Raw genomic sequence first — 23,191 nt, 5'->3', positions numbered from 1 at the left:
CAGTTTACCAGAGTGACCCTTTCCTGTCAACATAAACCTTTCAGCCAATCATGAGCACTTTCACGCATTTACCCTGACACTCTTCCATCATACCCTGCTGTCCTAAACACAACCTGCATACGAAATAGATTTCTTTAACACATACTCCTATAACTTGCGAACACTGGCCAGAAACATTAGTGGAATCACGTATTCACTACAGAAATGTGTGTAATTTTAACTCAAAGATTGTCCTACTGACAATGAGCGCATAAACAGCCTGATCTTCTCATGGTCAATAATACGACAATCGTAATATTAACACCTGCTACTTTAGAGAGCTTGTACACATTTTACTTTGAATCAAGAAGACACAATTTTTTTTTTAATCAATGGACATCGAACACCTTTAGGTCGCTATGTAATCCCCCTCGTCCACCAGTCTAGTAAAAAGGGTAAACAGAATCCCTAAAGAAGGGGTACAAACGGCTGTTGCAATTCAGACAGATGTGGAAGAATTTGTGAGACTAATGTTGTGGAGGTATCTCATCACTTCACTCCACTACAAGTGTTTCACATTTTGAACTATTAAGGAGGAGAGTTCCGAAGTCGATTTTGAATCCAGATTGGGTGAAGGAAATGCAAACTAAAAATGATGAAATAGGGCCCAATCTGAATGCCTTATTGAGTTAAGCGTCCAAGAAGCAAAGTAAGATAAAAGAAATATTTGATAAGAACAGCGTTATGGAAATCATGTTTTGTGTAGGAAATTGGGTTTTAATTTGAAGAAAAAAAAAACTTTCAGAGTCAAACAAGGTGAATCTAGGTATATGGCTCCTATTTAAGTGGTCATGGTTTCTAAAAATCCAGGTTACCTTGCAGAAAGAGGGTGGTGGAGTAAAAGGCTTATACAATTAACAAACTTACAGGCTGAGAAGATTCACTCAAGGTGAAAGGTGGTGAAAAAGAATATGTGGTTTGGTTTTCCGAGTTCACGTAAAAATAATTATTTATCCAACAGAGTAATACAAAGTTCTCCTACTGTTTTGTCTCTTACGGGACCACCTGTAGATGGTGGACCCCCTACTACTATTTCAGATGTTTCAGATTTTGTGACTGAGAATATTTTACATTGTTCCACTGAAAATGTAAACGCTTCTAGTTATCTCAGACCAATTTGTGAAACTTGTGTACCCACCAAGTTTAGAGATTATATTAGACTGCAACATTATTTGGTCAAGAACATGGTGTTCCTTATTTTCTGTTTATAGAGAGAAAGGTGTGTTACGTGATCTAGAACACGTATTACGTCATTGTGAGAATGCTGCTTTTTGTGCGTTCTGGAACTCACATTCATTAAAGATTCCAGGCAATCGTTATTCTGTCAGTTGCTCTGGGGTTTTCACGGAGAGGGATCCATTCCAGTGGGCTCCTCTGCTATTCAAATAAACTTCTTTTGATCAAACCTTGTGTACCTGTATATTCATTCTAAACAACACTGTAGGACTCAAAAGTCTATACATTAAGTAATTATGAAACGCTCTATAACCCCAAGTTTGCTCTACAGAAACATGTAATTAGGAAACATTCACTGGAACCATGCCTGCAATGCAACTGGATATTAAATGCCTGCGAGTCGTTTTCGGACAAACAGGAGGAACTTTAAGAAAGTGATGACCATCTCAGGACTCAGTCTGAAGACATATCCGGGCTACACGCCTGTGGAGACTTCATAGCTGGGTCAAGCGGTGATGACGTCATGTGTGGCGTGTTCAAAAACATTTGTTGATAAGTAGAGACAGAAGCCTGTGAGGGGTCTATCTTGGAAAGTTCCAAGACTCCTGCCAAATCCATATCATCCCTTTCATCCTCGAAAGCTTGTTTCTGAAAGGCTTCGAAACACATTGATGCATTATTATCGGACAGTCCCTGAGGCACCTGCCCATCCCCAGGCCTACAGACTTCGAATTTCACCCACTGGTACAGGACGCATTTCCGGGCGCCTGGGCAACTCTGGATCAGGTGTTGAATGGTTGGATGAGTGAAGCCAAAAAAGTCATCTCCCGATGGCACCACGCCTGTGTGCAGCCTTCCGCGGGCCCGGCTAATGGCCTCAAGCAGATGCGCATGGCAGTCGTGCGCCGAGGACGCCACTATGGCGTTCTGCTGGTCGTCCTCCGGTGCAATTTCGAACTGGGGTCCGCTGCCGCCGTCTTTAATCTGGCAGGTATACAGGCACTTTTGGTCCGGGTTCCGCAAGCTGACATATACCCTTGTGCTGCAGAAGCCAACAGGGTATATGGCAATCTCGTCGTGGAAGCCAGTACGATCGCAAATTATCTCACCCAGGCTGTACACAGTGAGCCCTCCGAGGACGATAGGGAAAATCGGCCTCCCACAGGGGTCCAGGGCAATAGGCTGCACCAGCTTCCTCGTAGCCCCCTCCGCGTTCCTCCTTTTGGACGAGTGCTTCGACGCGTCGTTCTTTACACTCTCCTTTCCTCTTTCCTTCTTGTCCCGCTTCGGTTTCTTGCCGGTGTCTTCCTCCCCATCGGGTGTCGGGGCCACCATGACAAGGCCATCCTGGAGGGCCCCGGTCCCCCCAAAACCGGAGGGCTCAGGTATTCCGCCTCCAGTGGTGCAGGCCGTGGGCTGGCCCTCCTTCTTGTGCAGAGCCTGCAACTGCAGCAGACGGGTCAGCAGGTAGCGGCGCTCCTCCTTGACACGGACAAACTTCTCCTCCAGGCGGGCCACCTCGTCGCAGACTGCGGCGTTCTCGAACACCATGGCCTTGGCCACCTTCCGCAGCCGCAGGTACTTGAGACGGTACTTCTCGTTCTGGCTCTTCTTTAGTAGCCTCCTCATCTTGGGCTTGGTGTCCGGGAGGTCAGAGAGTGCCGGGAACCTGCTAGTCTTACTCATGGGTGCGAGGTCACACAGTGGAATAGCGGGCACTGTAACCGGAAAGCAGGATAATCACCGGAGCAGGGTTCCAGTGCGCAATCCTTTAAACATACCGAAATCACAGTCAGTTAGAACTTAAAATATGAAACCCTTTCCGTTGAAACGCTCACATAGTACGAGCGTTGGGAAACGTGCTAGTACTTCCTTTAGTAGAAGGTGCTTGTCCTTGGATTGGCTGGGACGGCCTAATAAGTTGTTCATTGGCTGCGTAGCGATGAAGACTGTCTCGTAGCTTCAGATTGGCTGGAAAATGCATTACAGTTTATCATTGGTCCCCCAACAAGATAAACATGACACTGTCAAGGTATTATTAGCGTTAGCAGTCTAGTTCATAAGTGGAGGGCGGGTCTAAGATTACTAGGGTGCTGAAAGCCTAGGCTTTTTATTCTGTATCAGCCCAACAATCTGTAGTTCGCGTACTGATTTATAGGCCTCCCGACCCACAGCCAATTTATTCATTTATTTATTTATTTAATGCGATTTTATATAGCGCGAACATTACCGGAAGGTGTCAGAGCGATTTACATAAGAACCAGTTGCGATACATAAGGACTCAGGATTATGTGCGTTGCATAAAAGATACAAACAAAAAAATTGCAAATGTACAAGTTATAGTTGTAGTATTCCTAGTTAGAACATGTTTCCTGACATGTCTTTAGAATGTTATTGTTTCTCTAGGCTGGGTGTTCTATGAGTGGGAGTTGGGCAGAAGGAATGTACATCTGATGAACTGTGGTTGTATAAGCTGTCTACTACAAATAAATCTATCTCTTCACATGAACCTGTCTACTGGATTACTTCATGATTTGGCGACTGTTGAAAGCAGGTACCAGGAAGCAGTAGGTAAATCAGCTATAAGTTTATTCCGTATCTACAACCCCACACCAGGTCACGGCGTGGTCAGGAAGCATAATAACATATCAGTTGACAGTTCCTAAAGCTGGAAGGGTGGTGGAACGTTGGGGAACCAATGGGAGGGGAGAGGTGACAATGGGTGCTCTCAAGTCAGAGAGGTAACTAGGGCACAGGGGAGAACAAGGTTAGGATACAACACATCTTCCTCTCTTGAGAGTTTTAAAGGATTGAACCCTCGGTGATGAAACATACATTCATGCGGGAGGAACGGTGAACATTAATCATATACAAAGTCTTCATAACGTTTTGGCTTACGAATGGTTCGACCAAACCTCCCCGTGACACAGTGAGGATCAGAAACACAATCGGTGTCAGAGTGAGGATCATTACTGGTTCTGCCAGACCTACCGCTGAAGCTACGACTGTCAGACATGACTTCAGAGTCAGAATGTGAGTCGCCATGACAACCCCGCGTTGGTAACGGAGTGTGAGGACTGACATCAACAGACCGGTCTGATGAGTGACAATCAGCAAAGTCAGAGACAGGTGGGAGAACATGTGAAGTCTCATTGCTGGGCATGCAACCATGTTCAGAACTAGACATATCATAATCAACCCACAAATCTTTACTATGCACATTAGGTTGCATTTGACTTGGAGCTTTGCCTTCAAGATGGCATTTCGCCAATCTGCTCATGTGCCACACTTTCCCATCGTTGAGTCTAGCGGCGTTGTTATAAAGTTCATTGATGCGAAGAGGTGAGGTGAATCTGCTTTCTCCTTTCTTTACTTTTTTTTCAAAGCGAACTTTCACCAGATCTCCAACTTTGAATGAGTGTTCTTTTGCACTATGTTTTGAGTCATACCATTCTTTGTAGTATTTTTGCGCCTTGATAATGTTGTTCCTGATGACGTCTGGTGACCATTCAAGTTGCTTTGAAACAGGGTTCCAACCTAAGTCAATGCTCAGAGGCTGTCTGCTTCTCATGAGCACGAAAGGTGCATTGCGGGTGCTGGCACAGGGAGATATTCTGAAAGCCCAGATGAGTTTGAACACCTCTTCTTCCCAGTTAAGATTGGCATTCCTTGACAATTGTATGTGTCCCTTGAGGACACGGTTGAAGCGTTCTGTAAGACCATTTCCTTCAGGGTGGTACAATGAAGTAGTGTGGTGGGTGATGCAGTTCCTTTCAAGGAATTATTTGAACATCATGGAGCAAAATTGTGGACCATTGTCTGTGAGAATACATTTGGGTAGACCTTCACCTAGGAACAATTTATCCAGGAATGATATAATAGTTGAACTGTCTATTTCAGAAACGATTTCTATTTCCGGCCATTTGGAGAAGTGATTGATGACCACTATGATGTACTTGATCCCTCCATCATGTCCTTCAATTGGTCCAGCTATGTCCAGGCCTAATTTTTCCCAAGCCATTTGGGGAGGGTGGAGTGGAGAAAGGGAAACTTTGGATGTCTTGAGAACTTTATCAGAATCACTGCATTCGACACAGTTCCTTATGAGGATTTCTATTTGTTTGTCGATACCGGGCCACCAATAATAGGTTCTGACTCTTTGCTTTGTTTTAGTGATGCCAAGGTGACCCATGTGGCAAAGTTTCAGGATTTTGTCTCTGAGAGTGATGGGGGCGATGGCCTTACTGACTCTGTACAACACACCATTTTCAAAGCTGATTTCATTCCTTATTTCCCAATACAACTTAATGTTGTCTTGAAGGTGGCGTTTCTCTGGCCACGAAGTGTTGACATATTTACATACGTCGTTTAGCGTTGAATCCTGAGACATGTGATTCTCCCATTCTCCAGTAGAGATTCCCTCGAAATTTGTGTTGAAGAGTAGAGCCACTCTTTCACAATCCTCGGGAGCATTCGAATTCTCGTTATGTGGCAGGGGTAATCTGCTGAGAAAATCAGCGACTTTGTTCTTGATACCTGGCCAATATTCTGCTAAGTAGTTGTAGTCCAATAATTTTATTGACATTTTACTCAGACGTGGTGAGGCATTTTGTAAACCAGAAGCAGATAAGATCTTGATCAATGGCTTGTGGTCCGTGCGAAGATGTATGTTGTATCCCCATATGTATGCTCTGAAGTGGTTGAGCGCCCAAGAACAGGCAAGCATCTGGCGTTCTATTACCGAGTACTTCTCCTCGGCAGGGGTGAGTGACCTGGAGGCGAAAGCCACAACCCATTCTTGATTTGAATTATCCTTCTGTGCTAGCACTGCACCTAATCCTTTGTTGCTTGCGTCCGTTGTGACATAGATTTCGGCTTTGGGATCAAATCCCTTGAAGAAAGGTGCTTCACTAATTTCTTTTTTGATTGTTTCAAAGGTGGTCTGACATTCTGGGGACCATTCAAATTTTGTTTTGTTTTTCAGCAACTGTCTTAGACTGTACATTTTTTCTGAAAAATTCCTTATGAATTTGGAGTAATACTCCGTTAGTCCGAGAAAGGCTCTGATGTCCTCTTTACTGGATGGGCAAGGAGCATTAAGAATGGCATCTACTAAGCCTTGCTTTGGTTTGATGCCCTCGTGGCTGATAGTGTGCCCCAAATAAACCACTTGTTCCTGGGAAATTTTACACTTATCTAGTTCAACAGTAAGACCATGCATTTTAAGTTTGTTGAAAACTTGCTTTAAGCGTGTGTCATGTTCCAGTTGATTGCCACCCATGACTAAAATATCGTCCTGGAAGAACCTGATGCCTGCAACGCCTTCCAAGATGGAAGTCATGACCCTTTGGAACAGCGCCGCGGCAGAGGCTAACCCAAACGGTACCCTAGTGAAACTGTAACAACCAAATGGGGTGATGAATGTGGTGTATTTCTTGCTGTCCACGTGTAGGGGTATCTGGTGATACACGGATTTCAAATCTATTATTGAAAAAATACACATATCATTAGTGGCATTAAACATTTCACAAATGCGTGGTAGCGGTTACTGATCAACAATAATGTTCTTGTTAAGATCCCTAAGGTCAATGCACAGCCTAATTTTCCCATTGGGACGTTTGACCACAACTAAGGGAGAAATCCACTCCGCTGATTAAACTTCCTCAATTATTCCATCTTTGACCAGTCTATTCAACTCTGTTTGAACATCACTCCTTACCGACACAGGTAAGTGTCTTACCTTGTGGACACATGGGATGGCTGAGTCTTTAAGTTCAATTTTGTGTTCAAAACTGTTAAGAACACCTACTTTTCCAGAGAACACTTCAGGAAAATCCTTATGAATTGTATTCTTGCATGACTCATCAACGGACAAAACAGCGTCTGCGCTGTTTGGGTTGAGGATTATTCCCAGATCGGCTTGGTCACTCCAGCCAAGTACTGAAGGTCCTTTTTTTGCAATGAAGAGTTTACAACAAGCTTTCCTGTTTTTGAACTCGAATTCCAATTCACGTGTTCCTAGAAATTCGATGTTGTTGCCAGTGTAACTTCTAGCAATGATGTTTGACTTCTCAAGCGATGTCCCGATTTTATCAGTAAGCAATTGTTTCCATACATTCTCATTGATGATTGTGAAAGGGGAGCCGGAATCAGCCATTAAGTTTACAGTCACCCCTCCCAATTTCACATCGCACATGGGTTTCTTTTTTTTAGTGGGTGTAAGTTCCAATACATCATATTCAATGGAGAACACGTAATTGATGCTATCTGAATCCGAGTACTCCGAATTTTCATCTGAAGAGTCACTTTCATCCTGAATGTGTCTGACATGTCTGCTCTGCCTAAAGGATGCCCTATTGCAGGCCTTGGCGATGTGACCTGTCAAACCACATGACAAGCATTTCTGATGTCTAGCAGGGCACTTTGTTGAATCAGCTAAGTGGTTAGGAGAACCACATCGATAGCATTTGAGTTCAGGTGGATTTTTGTATTTACTGCTGTGACTTTTCTCACTTTTGTGCCTAGATTTGTAAGGTTCATTTTTTTTATGATACTCATGCGCAACTTCTTTATTGCTGGCCTTTTGTCTAAGTTTGTTTGCATTGGAAGAATGAACTGCTTTAACGACAATTGGCTCATCTAAAACCGCTTTGGCACATCTGCCTGTTAGTTCAGCTTTTTTAACTAGAGCAACAACTTCTTTTAAGGAAGATTCTCCATTAACCCATAGTTTGTCTTGGATGTTGGGGTTACTCGCATGCATAATGATTTGATCGCGTACAAATTCTTCTTGCAATTGACCAAATCTACAAGTTAAAGCCAGGTTGTTCAAGGCCGCCACATAATCATCAATGCTCTCATCTTTGCCCTGTTTCCTTATTGAAAATTTGTACCGGTCAACAGCAACACAAACGATAGGTGAAAAATGGGCATCTAAGTCATCTAATGCATGTTGATAAACATCATTACCTTCTCTTACCTTCTTTTCAATATTATTATAAGTCTTGACACCCCCTGGACCTAAGCAGTACAACAACACTTTCTTTTTCTTTGCTGGAGTGAAATCCTCATCTTCCACAGTTTCTATATAATTAGTGAAATACTCTCTCCATTCCTTCCATGGCATACTAGGAGCACCTTTGAGAGGTAGGAAAGCTTGGGGTTGCGCAAGATTTAATGAACTAAGGGCACACATTGCCACTAAGCTTATGGATGAAGACAAACAAGTCTCTAATTTAAAAGCGCAAGCGAAATTCCAAGTAGCAGTTGTTCCTAGTGTAAAATGACACTTGCCTTCGAAGGGTTAAGGAGTGGACTCGAGATGAATTAAACCAAGAGTGAACGTCTAACTGTCCAATTATAAGTTACAGTTATTGCAGAAATATTTCACAGGCCTGGGGCATCAGCTTAGTTGTCACAGAATGAATTATTAGTTGACAGTACAGATTTTTGTTTTTAAGTAATGTAGTTTTGTTGTAACTGTCTTATTAGAAGCTGTTTGCAAGAAAAACATACAATTCCGTTAGAATTACATGGGTGTGTGCACATCACCGTGTATGTGCCTGGTTTGAAAGCGAAGTTATACAAGTTCTGAAGATTTCACCACAAGATGGCGCCAGACGCTGCGTTCCAGTGACGTGGAACGTGCTGAAGCATGCGCAGAAGAACGAAGCTGAGGAAAGTATGTGGCGCGAAAACAGCTGACAGGAATTGTCTCTGCACGCTTGTGAGGAAGAAGGCGCCTCTTTCCCAACCAGAACAGGCACGAAGAGGAATGTCCTAGCGCACACAGGAAATCACCAGGTGTCTCCCCCGAAAATGAACTACAGGCGCAGCACGATATGCTTTGGCTCTCACCTTCGCCGTGTGACGGCAACAACCCACGAAGCAGCAGCGCACAGTCACTCAATCGGCACCTCTTCATCCGATGCCAGGGCTGTGCTTACCGACAGGTCGTCATCAAAGGTGGTGAGGGCGGAGGCCGTGGAATACACGCCGGGAAACAGCCGAGCCTCACAACTATGTAGATGACAGGGACTTCGAATCACTCACGCCGGGAAAACCGACCCTCATGAAAGTGCAGCAGACAGGCGCCTCAACTCAGGTGTCGCCGCAGAGGAGCTCCAAGGACACTAACCAATTTCAGGATGTCATGTCGAGCATTATACGGAGTTCAGGTAGGAGGGCATTTTTCAGTATTAATGCTTAATTCCTACGAATAAAGTAGATCAAATCCGTGGTGAGGGGCTGTGGTTTACCTCGTCGCCACTTGTTGAAAGCAGGTACCAGGAAGCAGTAGGTAAATCAGCTATAAGTTTATTCCGTATCTACAACCCCACACCAGGTCACGGCGTGGTCAGGAAGCATAATAACATATCAGTTGACAGTTCCTAAAGCTGGAAGGGTGGTGGAACGTTGGGGAACCAATGGGAGGGGAGAGGTGACAATGGGTGCTCTCAAGTCAGAGAGGTAACTAGGGCACAGGGGAGAACAAGGTTAGGATACAACAGCGACGATCGGGATTCTGGACAAGAGTTATTAGAGAGCGTTCACTTACTTTGGAAGGTATTTTGATTTATTTCAACTTTTGCGTGTTTTGATTGCACCAGCGGCTGTTCTACTGTATTGTGCTTTGATTGCACCAGCGGCTGGTTAAGTGTTTCTGGGACATATTTTTATGCCTAATGGCTTATTTTTGATTGTTGTGTGAATTAAATGACTCGCACATCTTATGATATTTGCCTCGCTTACTTCTGGCTGAGGGTGATCTATCGTGCGTGCATTTTTTTTACCTTTCAATCAGTAATTATATATTTTGGTGTGTTTGGTTCGGCTGTCGGCATCGGGCAGCAGGGGGTTTCTGTCGACTGTCATTTTCAGGCAGTATTGAGGCATTTTCTATTATTAACTGGCATTAGTGCGACGTTTGCATCTTTCAAAATTACAACTTGCACTTACTGTTTGTGTCGCGTGTCACCAGATCAGCAAAGAATCTTCATGAGCATCGGCACATCGTCATTGCAACTTCTGTAGTCGAAGGTTCACGTTTCATTACATCATCACGCATCACGCAACGTTACGGCTGTCATCTTGTTTTTATTTTGTTTATCGTCTTTTTGTTTCCAATCTACATGCAAGTTGAAGCAACGCAAGGAAATTGAAGCAGCACATTGCGGAATAGAGTACTTTCATTGATTTGGTGTTTTAAAGGAGCATATATAGAAAATCGAACATCAAAGAACTAAAAGACAGTAATATATTTGACTTTAGGAGGTTTTTTTTGTTGCTTTCTTGCGCATTAACTCACGCTGATGCGCACAGCTTGACATTTGATTTTTTTTGCCCTTTCATTCATGTTGATGCGTACAGCTTGACATTCAGCATTTCGCATATTCAGTTGCGCATCATTGTATATTTACTTTGTTGAAATTGCATAACTGTTTTACTAAAACTAATTTTATTCATTTCACCATTATTTACAACATGTCTAATATTGTCGCACCACCACATTTTTTGCCAGTTGCAGGTGAACCTAAAATGGAGTGGGATCTTCGGTATCCAATGTTTCTAGCTTATGTAGAAGTATTAGAGGAAGATGGTTGTTCACCTAAAAGAAAACTCGCTCTTTTAAGGAATTGTTTGGGTGGAGCAGGTTTAAAAGAATTAGTGAATTTACCTCCTATAGAAGGTTCAGGTGACACCAATGTTTTTGAAGTTACTGTCCAACAAATGAGCAACAGATTTGGCAGGAAAATAAACACAGTTATGGAAAGGTTTAAATTTGATTCCCGGGCTCAAAAAGATGATGAGTCCTTCGAGGATTATGTAGCTGCATTAGGTACATTGACTGGATCCTGTGCTTTTGAAACCATCAATTTTGAACAGGTGTTAAGGGATCAAATTATGATGAAGACTAAGAGTAAGAAAATTAAAGAACGTATATGGATGGGTATAGAGTCTTCACTTAGTGCTGTATTAAATATTGCTAAAGGAATTGAACAGTCTGAAAAATTTGTTAGTGAAATTAGGGGTCAAGTAGTTAAACCTAAAGAAGTTATTCCAGACGTATCGGTAGTAAAAGACCATCCCTATTCCAATATTAGGAAATGTTCATATGTACCTGCCAAAAAAGAAACAAAAATGAGAGATAACACATTTTTTGAAAAAAACCTCAGGTAGTTTGCTATAGATGTGGTGGTTTGGACCATGTAGGAAGTTACAAAGGATGTCCTGCATGGAACAAGATATGCATCAAATATAAGAAACCTGGTCATTTCAGCAAGGTTTGCAAGTCTTCACAAAAGATCAATTTTATGACTCATGAACAGGATGAAGGTTCTGATAAGATCTCAGAAATCAATAGCCTTCTGTGTCTTAATGATATTAAGTGCAAGAGTTTTCCCAGTGACAAAATATTGATCAATGGAAAAGAAATCTCTATGCTTATTGATTCACGTGCATGGTATAGTATTATAGGGAGAGATGTTTTTGACAATTTCTGGAGCTCTAAAAAATTATTTCCGCCTGATGCTCAATCAGCTGGTTACTCTGGCCATAAAATTGACCTTGATGGTTTTATGTGGGCGGACTTGAAGTTTAAAAATAGAAGAACTAGAGGCAAAGTGTATATTGCCACTAAAGGTGTGTCTATTCTTGGCTGGTCTCACCAACAAGAAATGGGCATAAAGTTAGACCCTAATGCTTCTCCACCTGTGTATGTTGTACCTTCTGGCGCGGAGGAATTTACTGATAATTTGAAAAGTAAGTTTCCTGCCATTTTCACAGACACCCTTGGGAAATTCACACATTTCCAGCACAAAATTATTCTTAAGCAAGATGCTATTCCTATTAGACACAGAGTGAGAAATGTACCTTTAGCATATCGAGACAAATTCAAAACAATTTTGTCTGATCTAGTATCAAGGAAAATTATTGAGCCAATAGAATCTTCTCCTTGGGTTTCTCCAGTTGTTTTGTCGCTTAAGAGCAATGGCGATCTTCGTTTATGTGTGGATCTTCGAAGTCTAAACAAGGAGATATGGATAGATAGACATCCTTTACCTCATATACATGAACTCATTTCAACATTGTCTGGTGCCTGTGTCTTTTCCACTATAGATTTAGCTAGTGCTTATCACCAGGTAGTTTTACACGAAGAATCAACATTTTTAACAACCTTTATTACACCTGAGGGTATGTTTCAATTTTGCCGCATGCCGTTTGGTTTGGCCAGTGCGGCGTCTGTTTTCCAAACACTCATGAAAGAAGTCCTAGAAAGATGTTCTGATGCTGTTACATTACAGGATGATATCTAGATTTTTGGAAAGGATGTTGAAGAACATGACAAGAACTAGGAAATGGTACTAAAATGTGTACAAGAGAAAGGTCTAACTCTAAAAATTTCTAAATGTAAGTTTAGACAAAATAAAGTGGAGTATTTGGGACATGAAATTTCAAGCAATGGGATTAAACCTAAATTCAATCACATCCAAAGCATTTCGAATGATCCTGCTCCTTCAACGAAAGAGCAGCTTGTGTCGTTTTTAGGGTTAACAGAGTTTTATAGTCAGTCAGTCAGTCAATACATCTTTATTTCGGTTAATAAAAACCATAAAAGCAATGCAATACAAAAAATTCATTATATACACGTTATATACACATTAAAATTTGTACAGAAATAAGATATACACATAATTGCAGTTCAAAACAATCTAAAACAGTTAAAATCTTTGATGCAAAGAGAAAAGAGACAAAATCTGTATCATGAATATAAAGGCCCAACCCTATTTTCAAACAATCCTCATTCAGTTATGTGTCCTCCTGATAGTGAATTCATTTGGGTCAGTCTAATTTTATTTATACGCGCTGCCGCTACCAAAAAACTGGCTACAATATAAGTAACCTGCAGTTTTATAGTAAATTTGTACAGGTTTATTCATCTAAAGTGCATTCTTTGAGATCTCTGTTAAAGAAAAATGTGAAATTCACATGGGATAATGATCAACAATGTGCTTTTGAACTTCTTAAAAAAAAAAATTGTGAATGCTCCATTTTTAAGACCTTTCGAAGTAGGGATAGATTGTATTGTCACTGTGGATGCAAGTAACGTTGGTTTGGGTTCTGTTTTAATGCAGAAAAACAATGGTGAAGAATATGTGGTCTCCTATGCTTCCAGAACATTGCGTGGGTCGAAATACAATTATTCCACTATTGAAAAAGAGTTGCTGGCATGTACTTGGGCTGCACAACACTTTCGACAATTTTTGTGGGGTACTAAATTCCGTTTACGAACGGACCACAAGCCTTTAATCAACATGTTAGCTGCTGAGAGTGGTAGAACACTTACTGCTCGGTTGGCACGCCTTGCCGCCAAGTTACAGGAGTTTCAATGTGTTGTTGAGTATGTTCCTGGTCGCTTAAATGTACATGCTGACTGTATGTCTCGTTTACCGTGCAGCGATATACCGGAGATACGCCCGTGCTTATCGTAGAAATACTAGCAGCTAATGATTATTCACACGTATCCAAAAAGAAGACTGATAATACGTGTGGGCCCAACAAGTAACTAAACCTGGTTTCATCTGCGTCGGATGGAAATGCCTTTAACACACAGGAACCATTGATAAAAGGAACCCCCACCGTGAGCTCACTTACAAGTCGTGCCCGGCCCACTTGCTAACAATTGCAAAGCGTAACTTCAAATATATCCAGCCTAAAGTACCCTCTCCGATTCTCACCTCATAGAGACATAATTTCAATCCATCATGTCGGCCATCCTCTCAAATACGTCTCGCGTCAGGACTCCGAGATAAAGATAGACGAGTAGGATATCCGCTTTTAAATACCGCACCACAAAATGCTCGCGATATCCACCACTGTTAGATCAGTCTCTATGTAAACACAAACATAGGACTATACTAAACGGCCATCTTGAGTGAATGAATCACCGATATTAAATAACCAAGATTAGTCCATTTTAAGATCAAAATCGCGTTACGGCGTAAACAGCAAAAATAAGGGTGGTTAGATAATAAAACCACCTCATCATACTGATAGCGGCCCTAAACGGCATGCCGTAGTAACAGCACTATCCGGTAGAGCCGTACTTAATGTACATACAAAAAAACGGGACTACCATCGTGGCCATGTTGAGTAAGTGGATGACCATTTGCAGCTCAGTTCAAAGAAACACACAAACACTAAGAGAAAAACTAAAGTCAGGAGCATTAGTGTCGCAAGTGGTGACTAGTGTATTAAATATATAAAGATTTAAAGTGGCATAAAGAGAATACTTATTAAACCCTAAAGAATAATGTGTTACATGTGTTAATTACAGATTTCCCAAAAATAATTTCAGACCCAATGCGAGGAGCCTGTAATGACAGGCCTGCACCGATAGAATACATATTAGTGAAAGAATCCTGTTTATCATTTTATAGCAAAGCCCCCAAAAAAGGTAATCATTTGGTGACATACCAGGCAATTTCTTCATTAAGACCCATACGAACACAGTTAAGATGGAACACCCAAAAAGTCTCTCGTTTTTTGTGTGTTACCTCACTGAGCTGACCAATCCTAGCCTGCACCTTTTCTAAGATGGACTATTTTATTTCAGCCTCACTATGATTCATCAACAAACAGTGTTGAACCATAGGAGCTGCTATTTTCTTTGTTCTAATAGCTGATTTATGCTCGCTAAATCGCAGGTGAAATTCACGACCCGTTTCTCGTAAGGCCACAGGGGCAAAAAAGGATATAGACAATATTGCTGCTACGACCAGTTAGTGAGATGACGTAATTTAATCTCCATGTTATTATATTTAACCACGTCTGATACTATGGCTGCCTCACAGGCATGACATGATCCACACCTATGATTGCCAATAATAATGGGTAAACCAGTCACTGACCTTTGTGTTTCATAGTCTGGCTTTTTAATATTCCGCGTATGAATCAACAGGTCCCTGAGGTTCTTGTTCCTGTGGTAAGCCACTAGAGGAAGTGGTATAGGAGGTATGTTCTCATCTACATTTAATATCCTCCAATTTTTGTTGATCACATTTTTAATTTTGAAATTGAGGGTAGAATGATTAACCACGCAAGTAATGTGATTTTGTGGGGCACGAGTGGAACCTTTCAATAATGCCTCCCTGTCATAGTATTTGGCTCTCTTATACGCCTGAAGTACCAGACGATGAGGATAACCTCTATTCAGTAATCTTTCTTTCAAAGCATCCCCATGTTCATGAAAGGATGTTAGGTCCAAACAGTTACGCCGAATGCGTAGAAATTCCCCAAAGGGGATTGAATCTCTTTGACAATTCGGGTGATAACTCTCAAACTGGAGGATGGTATTCTTGGCTGTTGGCTTTCTATATAGACTTACTTTAAGTTGACCACTCATGCCATCAATCGTAATGTCCAAGAATTCCACCCTTGTTTGACTGAAATTAGCTGTAAAGTTAAGATTGGTGTTGCTAGCATTTAACCACAGAATAAATTCATGTAGTGTATCAGTGGGCCCACTCCAAATAAAAAAAATATCGTCAATAAAGCGTCTCCAAAGAGACACATTTTCAAAAAATGGAGCTGCTTCATTGTATATATTCTGTAGCTCCCATTCCCCCATAAATGTATTAGCCACACTGGGGGCACAAGATGCACCCATAGATGTCCCTTTTATCTGTTTATAAAGGGAACCATTAAAGTCAAAACATTTTTTAACAGGACTACCTCAAGACATTGTAAGATGAAATTATCTGGACGATTGTCCTGAAATCTCTCCAAGAGAGCTGAGACCGCAAGCAACGCCTGACACTGAGGAATATTGGTATATAATGCCTCAATGTCAAGCGTTACAAGGGTGTAGACTGACACCCATATTCGCCATGATAGTCAGTCTGGTTTCAGGACCCATCTCAGCACTGAAACAGCTTTCCTGGAAGTCGCTGACGCCATTAAAGAGCAATTGGACAGAGGAGGAAGCGTGGTGTTGATACTTTTAGATCTTTCCGTGGCTTTTGATACCGTGTCCCACAACCGGTTTTTACAAAGCTTGTCGGATTGTGGCATCAGGGGCATGGTACTGAAGTGGTTTGCTTCCTTCCTCAACGACCGTCATCAAGAAATATGGTCTCCCCCGTTTTCGGCCCCCATTCCCTCGTTGGAGGTGGGGGTCCCGCAGGGGTCCATTCTGAGTCCATCTCTTTTTTACATCTATATGGCTCCTCTTGCTCTTTTAGCTGAGTTGCACGGCGCTAAGATTATATCTTACACCGATGATACACAACTGCTATTCATGCGTGACAAAGGTTGAGACTTCAGTAGTGAGGAGATTAACAACTGTTTACCGAAAGTTTTTTCCTGGCTGCAGTTCAACCAATTGAAATGTAACACATTTTTTGGGGAGTTAGCACACATCAATTATAAATTCTCAATTTAGATCATTATGTAAAGAAATGTCCGTGATAGTCAATAGATAGCAGTTCCAGAATTTTCTTTATAGTTGAAAAACTTGTTCTTTATTGATAGAAATGTTCAGTTGTTAAAAATCCAACGATCATACAATTAATTTAGCCAACGCGTTTCGTCTCATGCAAGACTTCTTCAGGTCTAAAAGAGAGACATACATATACACTACTTAAAATCTGTAAATATATAACATATATACAATCACAAATGACATAATACATTGCTTCAAAGAAAGAGATAGGATATTCCAGAGTTAACTGAATGAAAACTAATGACACGATCATAACAAATTGTTTGGGTCACAGAGCAAGTGTGCAGAGCACTCACGCCTTATACAGCTATTGTGACTATAAGTTTCTTTTTATGAGAGATTTACGAAAAGTTCATTAATTCACCGTAAATCAGATACTGCTGTAAAAAAATGTACTTTGTTATACAATGCTTTTCTCAAGAGCATTCTCATTAGTTCACTAAATTCAAATACTCTACAATCTCGTAAATAACATACCTTGAAATTATATGTGAGTTGTCTATAGATTTTCTTTTAGTTAAGGAAGAACTACAACACAATCAATATAGTGGCAAAGCAATCATCTGTTAAAAAATATATAAACATATTAAATATCAATTTTCAACTCATATCCAGACAGTATGGAAGATTTGTTATCAGAGAGGATATTATGGAACTATATAAATACTCTGTAACGTTTTTGCTAAATATATTTTACATTAATTATAGAAGGTAAACAGTGGTGAAATTTTCAAATATCTAGTGAAGACTCATTGTATTGTGCACTATAATCTATTCATTTCATTTCATTTAGTCTTTATTTCGGTAAAAAGAACCGTAAAAGGTTTACAGAAAAAGTAAGATAAAACAACAATTTCCACAATACATCATAGTAAACATAAAATACGGTACTACTAATTCCTCTGTATTCTACATGGATTTGGCTGACCAATTTTGTGATGTTCTAAAGACATTTCAAAATTCTCAGTATTACATAATAATATAAAAAAAATTAAAAAGCGGATTTGAGGAATAGACATATCAGGAAATTTAATAATACACCAATAGAATCAAATAAATACCTCTAAAATAGTCTTTAAAAAACTTACATTCAATAAAATAAGAACATTTTATACATGATGTATAAATCAATGTATATTTCCCATTATAATAATAAAGTGCACGTGCCAAGCTCTTTATAATTTCCCATTCGTTTTCTCAGCCTAGAGTTTCAGACCTTCCCTTTTCCTTATCAAGCTTACGCCAAACAAATACCGACTAACACTAAAAACCACTGTTTGCGTGGTATCTGATCGTAATAATCTTTCTGCTTCAAGGCAGGATCTAGTATGAAGCAAGCTGCAAATAGGTTTTATCCATTTCTTCCTACATCGCACATAGGCTGAACAGAAGAACAGCAGATGTGTTTCATTCTCTATTGCACCTAAATCACATAAAACACATCTGCCCTCCTCCACTTCGCCCGGCGCCCATTTCACAGTATTTGACTTTATTTGTAGGATACCATAGCGATATTTAAGCTATAAAGATTTAGCTAGCTGTGGCTGTATTTCATCTAGGAAGTGCTCGAAGTTCCAAACTGTTTTCATTTGTAGGAACCGTGTTGTCAATGATCCCACCCTTAACCCGTTTACTGCGGCCATTATTTCGGTGCAGTGCTGGGCGTTCTACAGAGTGGGTGGGGCCGCGTCGGCCGTTGAACGTTCGCAGCACCAGCCAGGTAGTGCTCCGAACGTTCAGCGGCCAATGGCAGCATCAATGGGGTTAAAGAATGGGACATAGAATCATGTGTAAAAGACCAATAGGTTTCCTTTAAAAGCTTTTTTGAAGCTGTTGTCAAGCCAAACGGCTCGTCCCAATAGTGCCTTAGTCCCAATTTAAAAAAACAGTCTTGAATGTGCTTTAACCAGGTCAAACCTACACTTTTATTTAATCCTAGGATTTCCTCAAGACCCTCTCTATAATGGATAAGCTCATCTCTGCACCACAGGCGAACCCAAAACAACAATGGTCTTAGGTTAGCTTGATCATCCACACGATGAAAGTTGAAATTCATCAATACAGGAGTCAGTGGTGTTCGTGTGGGGAGACTTAGTATTTTCCTAAGAAACTTGTTTTCGCCCACCTTGAATGTTTCATTCGTCATGGGGCCCCACAGCTCTGCCCCATACAATGAAGCTGATTGAGTCTTATATTTATAAACTTCAAGAGCGGTTGAGACCGCTTTGGATAAACTACTTTCAATTTTCCTTATTAATGGAAAAGTATTCTGGAGTAGTATGGTTTTACTTTTTTCTAGCTGTGGTCTACAAGTCATTTTTTAATCCAAAGTGATACCTAAATAATTAAAATCATGCACATACTCGATCTTCTGGTTATCCACAATTACATTTTTCCTAAAGGCTTTATGTGGGTCAACTGCCATATATTTAGTTTTACTGGGGTTTATTTCTAGCCCCTTATCTTTGCAGTATATCCCAAATGAATTTATTACATTTTGCAAGCCTTTCGGTGTTTGGGAAATTAAGATTGTGTCGTCAGCAAAGAGGAGTGCCAGTACAGGCACCCCCCCCCTAGCCTAGGGGAGTCATGATCACAACCCAAAAGGTAATCAGGGAAGTCGTTAACATACAATGAAAATAGAGTTGGAGCTAAAACACACCCCTGTCTTACACCCCTATTAACCCTAACTGGTTCAGTTAATTCACTTTGTGGACCCCAACTGACCTTTGCCCAGTTGTCTCTTATTATCTGTAGAAGAATTTCCCCCGGGACCCCTTGATCTTTTAGGGACTTCCACAGGAGATTTCAGGTCAAATGCTGCTTTTAGATCCACAAAGGCGATATACAAATGTCCCTTTCTAAATGTTAAATATTTCCAGGCTATACCAAGAAATCTAAAAAGCTGGTCAATCGTGCCAGTTTTTTTTTTTTTCACAACTAGTTTATTGGTGAAGATGAGCATATGAAATATAGTGGCAGCCCACAGTCAGGACTACACCACCAAACATTACGATACAATCACAGCACTTAACCAAGTGTCCAAGCAAGGAGATGATGCAATTAAGGATACCGGAAAACAGTCACCCCACCTTCACCTTATATTGCTACCTACCCACCCAACTCCCCGATCCCACCCGGAACCCACCCGAACCCCATGCATGTGTGTACTAACCGTAACGATGTAAGATAATGATGTGGGTAATGTGCGTGGACATGGGCCCTGCCAGCCAGTACGGGGCTAGAGGTCCTCCTCAGGCTCCACTGGAGGGTCCAGTGTTAGATCTCTATAGTCTGCCCACCTCTTCCAAATCTTAAAGTGTTTGCGGGGGCATCCTCGCGCCTCAAATATAGGTCTCTCCAGGCCCATACAGAAGTCCATACCAGCCTTCCATGCAGTCAGGGGGGGGGGGCGCACATTCTTCCACGCTCGGGCCAGGTCCCTTTTAGCCACCACCAGCCCCAGTAGGAGCAGGTGCCGCTTATAAATATTGCCACCAACCCCTTCCAGGACGTGCAACAGACCCAGACGGTGAGTACGGGGGAGGGTCCAGCCCAACACCTCAGACAGACAGCCCCAAACACCCCTCCAGAAGCCAACCAGCCTAGGGCACGACCACAGTGTATGAAGTAGCGTACCCACCTCAGCCCCACACCGCAGACATTCCGGGGACCCAATCAGGCCCGCCTTCCACAGACGCTCTCGGGTATAGTATGCCCTATGGAGAATTTTGAATTGGATGAGTCGGAATCGCATTGCGATAGCCGCCCCCCTCGGGGATTCCAAGGCCTCTCGCCAGTCGTCTTCGTCCAAGGGGCCGAGGTCAACTTCCCAAGTCGCCTTCAGTGAGAGAAGAGTAGAGGAGCAGTGGGTGACCATGGTTTGATAAATGCGCGATACTTTTTTGTCCCCAAGATCACCCATGAAGACCTTCGCCTCGATCGGGCTAAAGTCAGGGAGTGAGTCAAGGTTGGCAATGCTGGGCGTCAGTGCATGTCGGAACTGAAGGTACCGGAAAAATTGAGATTGGGGCATATCAAATTCGGCACTAAGGGCCTGAAAGGATTTGAGCGACGTACCAGACATCACTTGACCTAGCTGCGAGATACCTATCGCATCCCAGCCATCAAAGCCTGGCAATTTAGAGAGTTCAGGCAGCATGCCGTTCCGCCATAAAGGTGTTTCAGCGGTCAGTCGGCCCCACCAGCCCACGCGACGCAAGGCCTGTCGCCATATAGCAAACACGAGTCTGGTAACCCTTGGCAGCGAGGTACGCAGTCGGGGTGAGTATAGGATGGTATGGAGCGAGTTATCGCCCATCAAAGCACGCTCTAGGGCATAGGCCGGGTCCCCACCGTCACAGTACCACCATTCGTTCAGAATAAGGAGGTGAGCGGCCTGGTAGTACGACTGCAGATCCGAGGTGGCCAGGCCCCCACAGTAGGTGGATAGAAAGCATGTGCGCAATGCCACCCGAGCAGGGCCTCCCGCCCAGAGAAAGCGGCCCAGCACTGAGTTGACCTGTTTGAACCACCGAGGTGGAATAGGATACGGATGGTTTTGCAACTGGTAGAGTAGGCGCGGGAGCGCAACCATCTTGAAAATGGCAGATCGGCCAAAGATTGTCAGGGGCATTCGAGACCAAGTTTTGACGTCCGACTGAACTCGTTCCCAGACGGGCTGCAGGTTACGGTCCCAGGCAGTGTCAGCCGAGTCCGAGAGAAACACTCCGAGGTATTTCAGCCCATTCGTGGCCACTCGCAATCCCGAGGCCCAAGGGTCTGTCACCGGGTCACCTGATAGCACCCACAGGGTGGACTTGTGGATATTGAGATACAAGCCCGAGGCCTCTCCAAAGTGGTGCATGATCTCCAAGACACGCGGGCCCGAGCGTTGCAAATCAGTGAGGAAAAAGAGGACATCATCCGCGTATAGCGCGATCTTGTCCGACAGGGTAGTGTTCCATACAAAGCCCCGTATCTGTGCATCCTGGCGCACTCTCGCCGCCAAGGGCTCCATGGCCAGCGCAAAAAGATAGGGGGAGAGCGGGCAGCCCTGCCTGGTCCCTCGGCCTATGCGGAATGTCTCTGACACCGCCCCGGCGACCCGCACCGAGGCTGTAACATCAGTGTAGAGGAGCTTTATATAGGAGAGGAAGACCGGGCCTAATTTGAGCCAAGATAGCAAAGTAAATAGGTAGGACCAGCCAACCGAGTCGAAGGCCTTGTTGATATCGGCCAGCAACAACGCCGCCTGGCCCCCCAGGGCTCCAACAGCGTCGATCGCCGCCTGCGCACGCCTGATATTGTGTCGCGTCGCCCTTCGGGGCATAAAGCCTGCCTGGTCAGAATGGACTAAGGCAGTAATGTGTGGAGCCAAACGGTTCGCTAGGGCCTTGGCCAGTATCTTAGCCTCAGTATTGATTAAGGAGATGGGCCTATAGGAATCATGGCTATCTGGGGGCCTGCCAGGCTTCTGAAAGACCACTATTTCCGCATGGCGCCAGTCCGGTGGCAGTAGGCCCCGGGTACGGGCCGCTTCCAGCGCTCGGCGGTAGTGCGATCCCAGCTGCACATGGAATCTTTTAAAAAACTCGCACGGGTAACCGTTTGGTCCAGGGGCCTTACCGGCGTTGAGTTGCCCCAACGCGTCTCCCAGTTCCTCCGCCGTGAGGGGTGCATCCAGGGCCTCCCTGGTCTCGTCCGACACCGGCACCGGTGGGAACTCCTCGAAGAAACGGGCTAAGTCGCCCTCAGGCAATTGGTCACGCGGGGCATACTGGTCTGTAAAGTACGTGGCGAAGCTTGCCGCCAATTCGTTTGGGTCGGTAAGAACGTCTCCGTTGTCGTTCGTGAGACCCGGTAGTGCGAGGGGCTGGAAATTGTGTTGGCACAATCTATGGAGCATGGAACACGACTTGTCCCCCCATTGATACACCCTACTTCTGGTGGCGAGCCACGCCTGTCTGGCTTCGTCTAGCAATAGGGACGCATATGATTGCTGTGCCTGCAGGAGCAGCCGCAGATCCACCCCATCACCACCGGTACCGTGTTCATGTTCGAGGGTCGCTACTCGGGCAGCAGCCTCCACAGTTTGTTCTCGTCGCTGTCGACGGGCCGCCGAGCACCATGCAATATCGACTCCCCGTATAGTAGGTTTCATAGCCTCCCACACCACACCTACATCGGCACCCTCCACTAGGTTTTCCCGCCAATAATGGTCAATAGTCTCTCGTAAGTGCTTAGCGTAAGCCGGTTTAAGGAGATGCCACGAGGACATCCTCCATCTAAACGGCTGCCGTTTCCGATGGAGATCTATTTTAACCGAAACCGGGGAGTGGTCGGACAGGCCCCTTGGCAAGATGTCAGCGCCCTTCACCCTACACAAATATTCTCCAGGCAAAAACATATAGTCCAACCGCGAGAACGAGCCATGCACTGCCGAAACATACGTATAGTCTTGGGTTACAGGGT

General features: G+C 43.3%; 1 protein-coding gene across 1 annotated transcript; it reads right to left on the bottom strand.

The window, feature by feature from the left end:
• Positions 1-292: 292 nt before the first annotated feature.
• On the bottom strand, positions 293-3,099 carry TBRG1 (transforming growth factor beta regulator 1). The gene has a single exon (XM_078654791.1). The coding sequence runs from the start codon at positions 2,899-2,901 to the stop codon at positions 1,669-1,671; it is 1,233 nt and encodes a 410-aa protein (XP_078510917.1). The 5' UTR covers positions 2,902-3,099; the 3' UTR covers positions 293-1,668.
• Between the last annotated feature and the right edge of the window lie 20,092 nt (positions 3,100-23,191).

The sequence above is a fragment of the Lissotriton helveticus genome, chromosome 7 (genome assembly GCF_964261635.1).
Source record: "Lissotriton helveticus chromosome 7, aLisHel1.1, whole genome shotgun sequence".
Lineage (NCBI taxonomy): Eukaryota > Metazoa > Chordata > Amphibia > Caudata > Salamandridae > Lissotriton > Lissotriton helveticus.
This window is presented reverse-complemented; position numbering and strand designations above follow the sequence as displayed.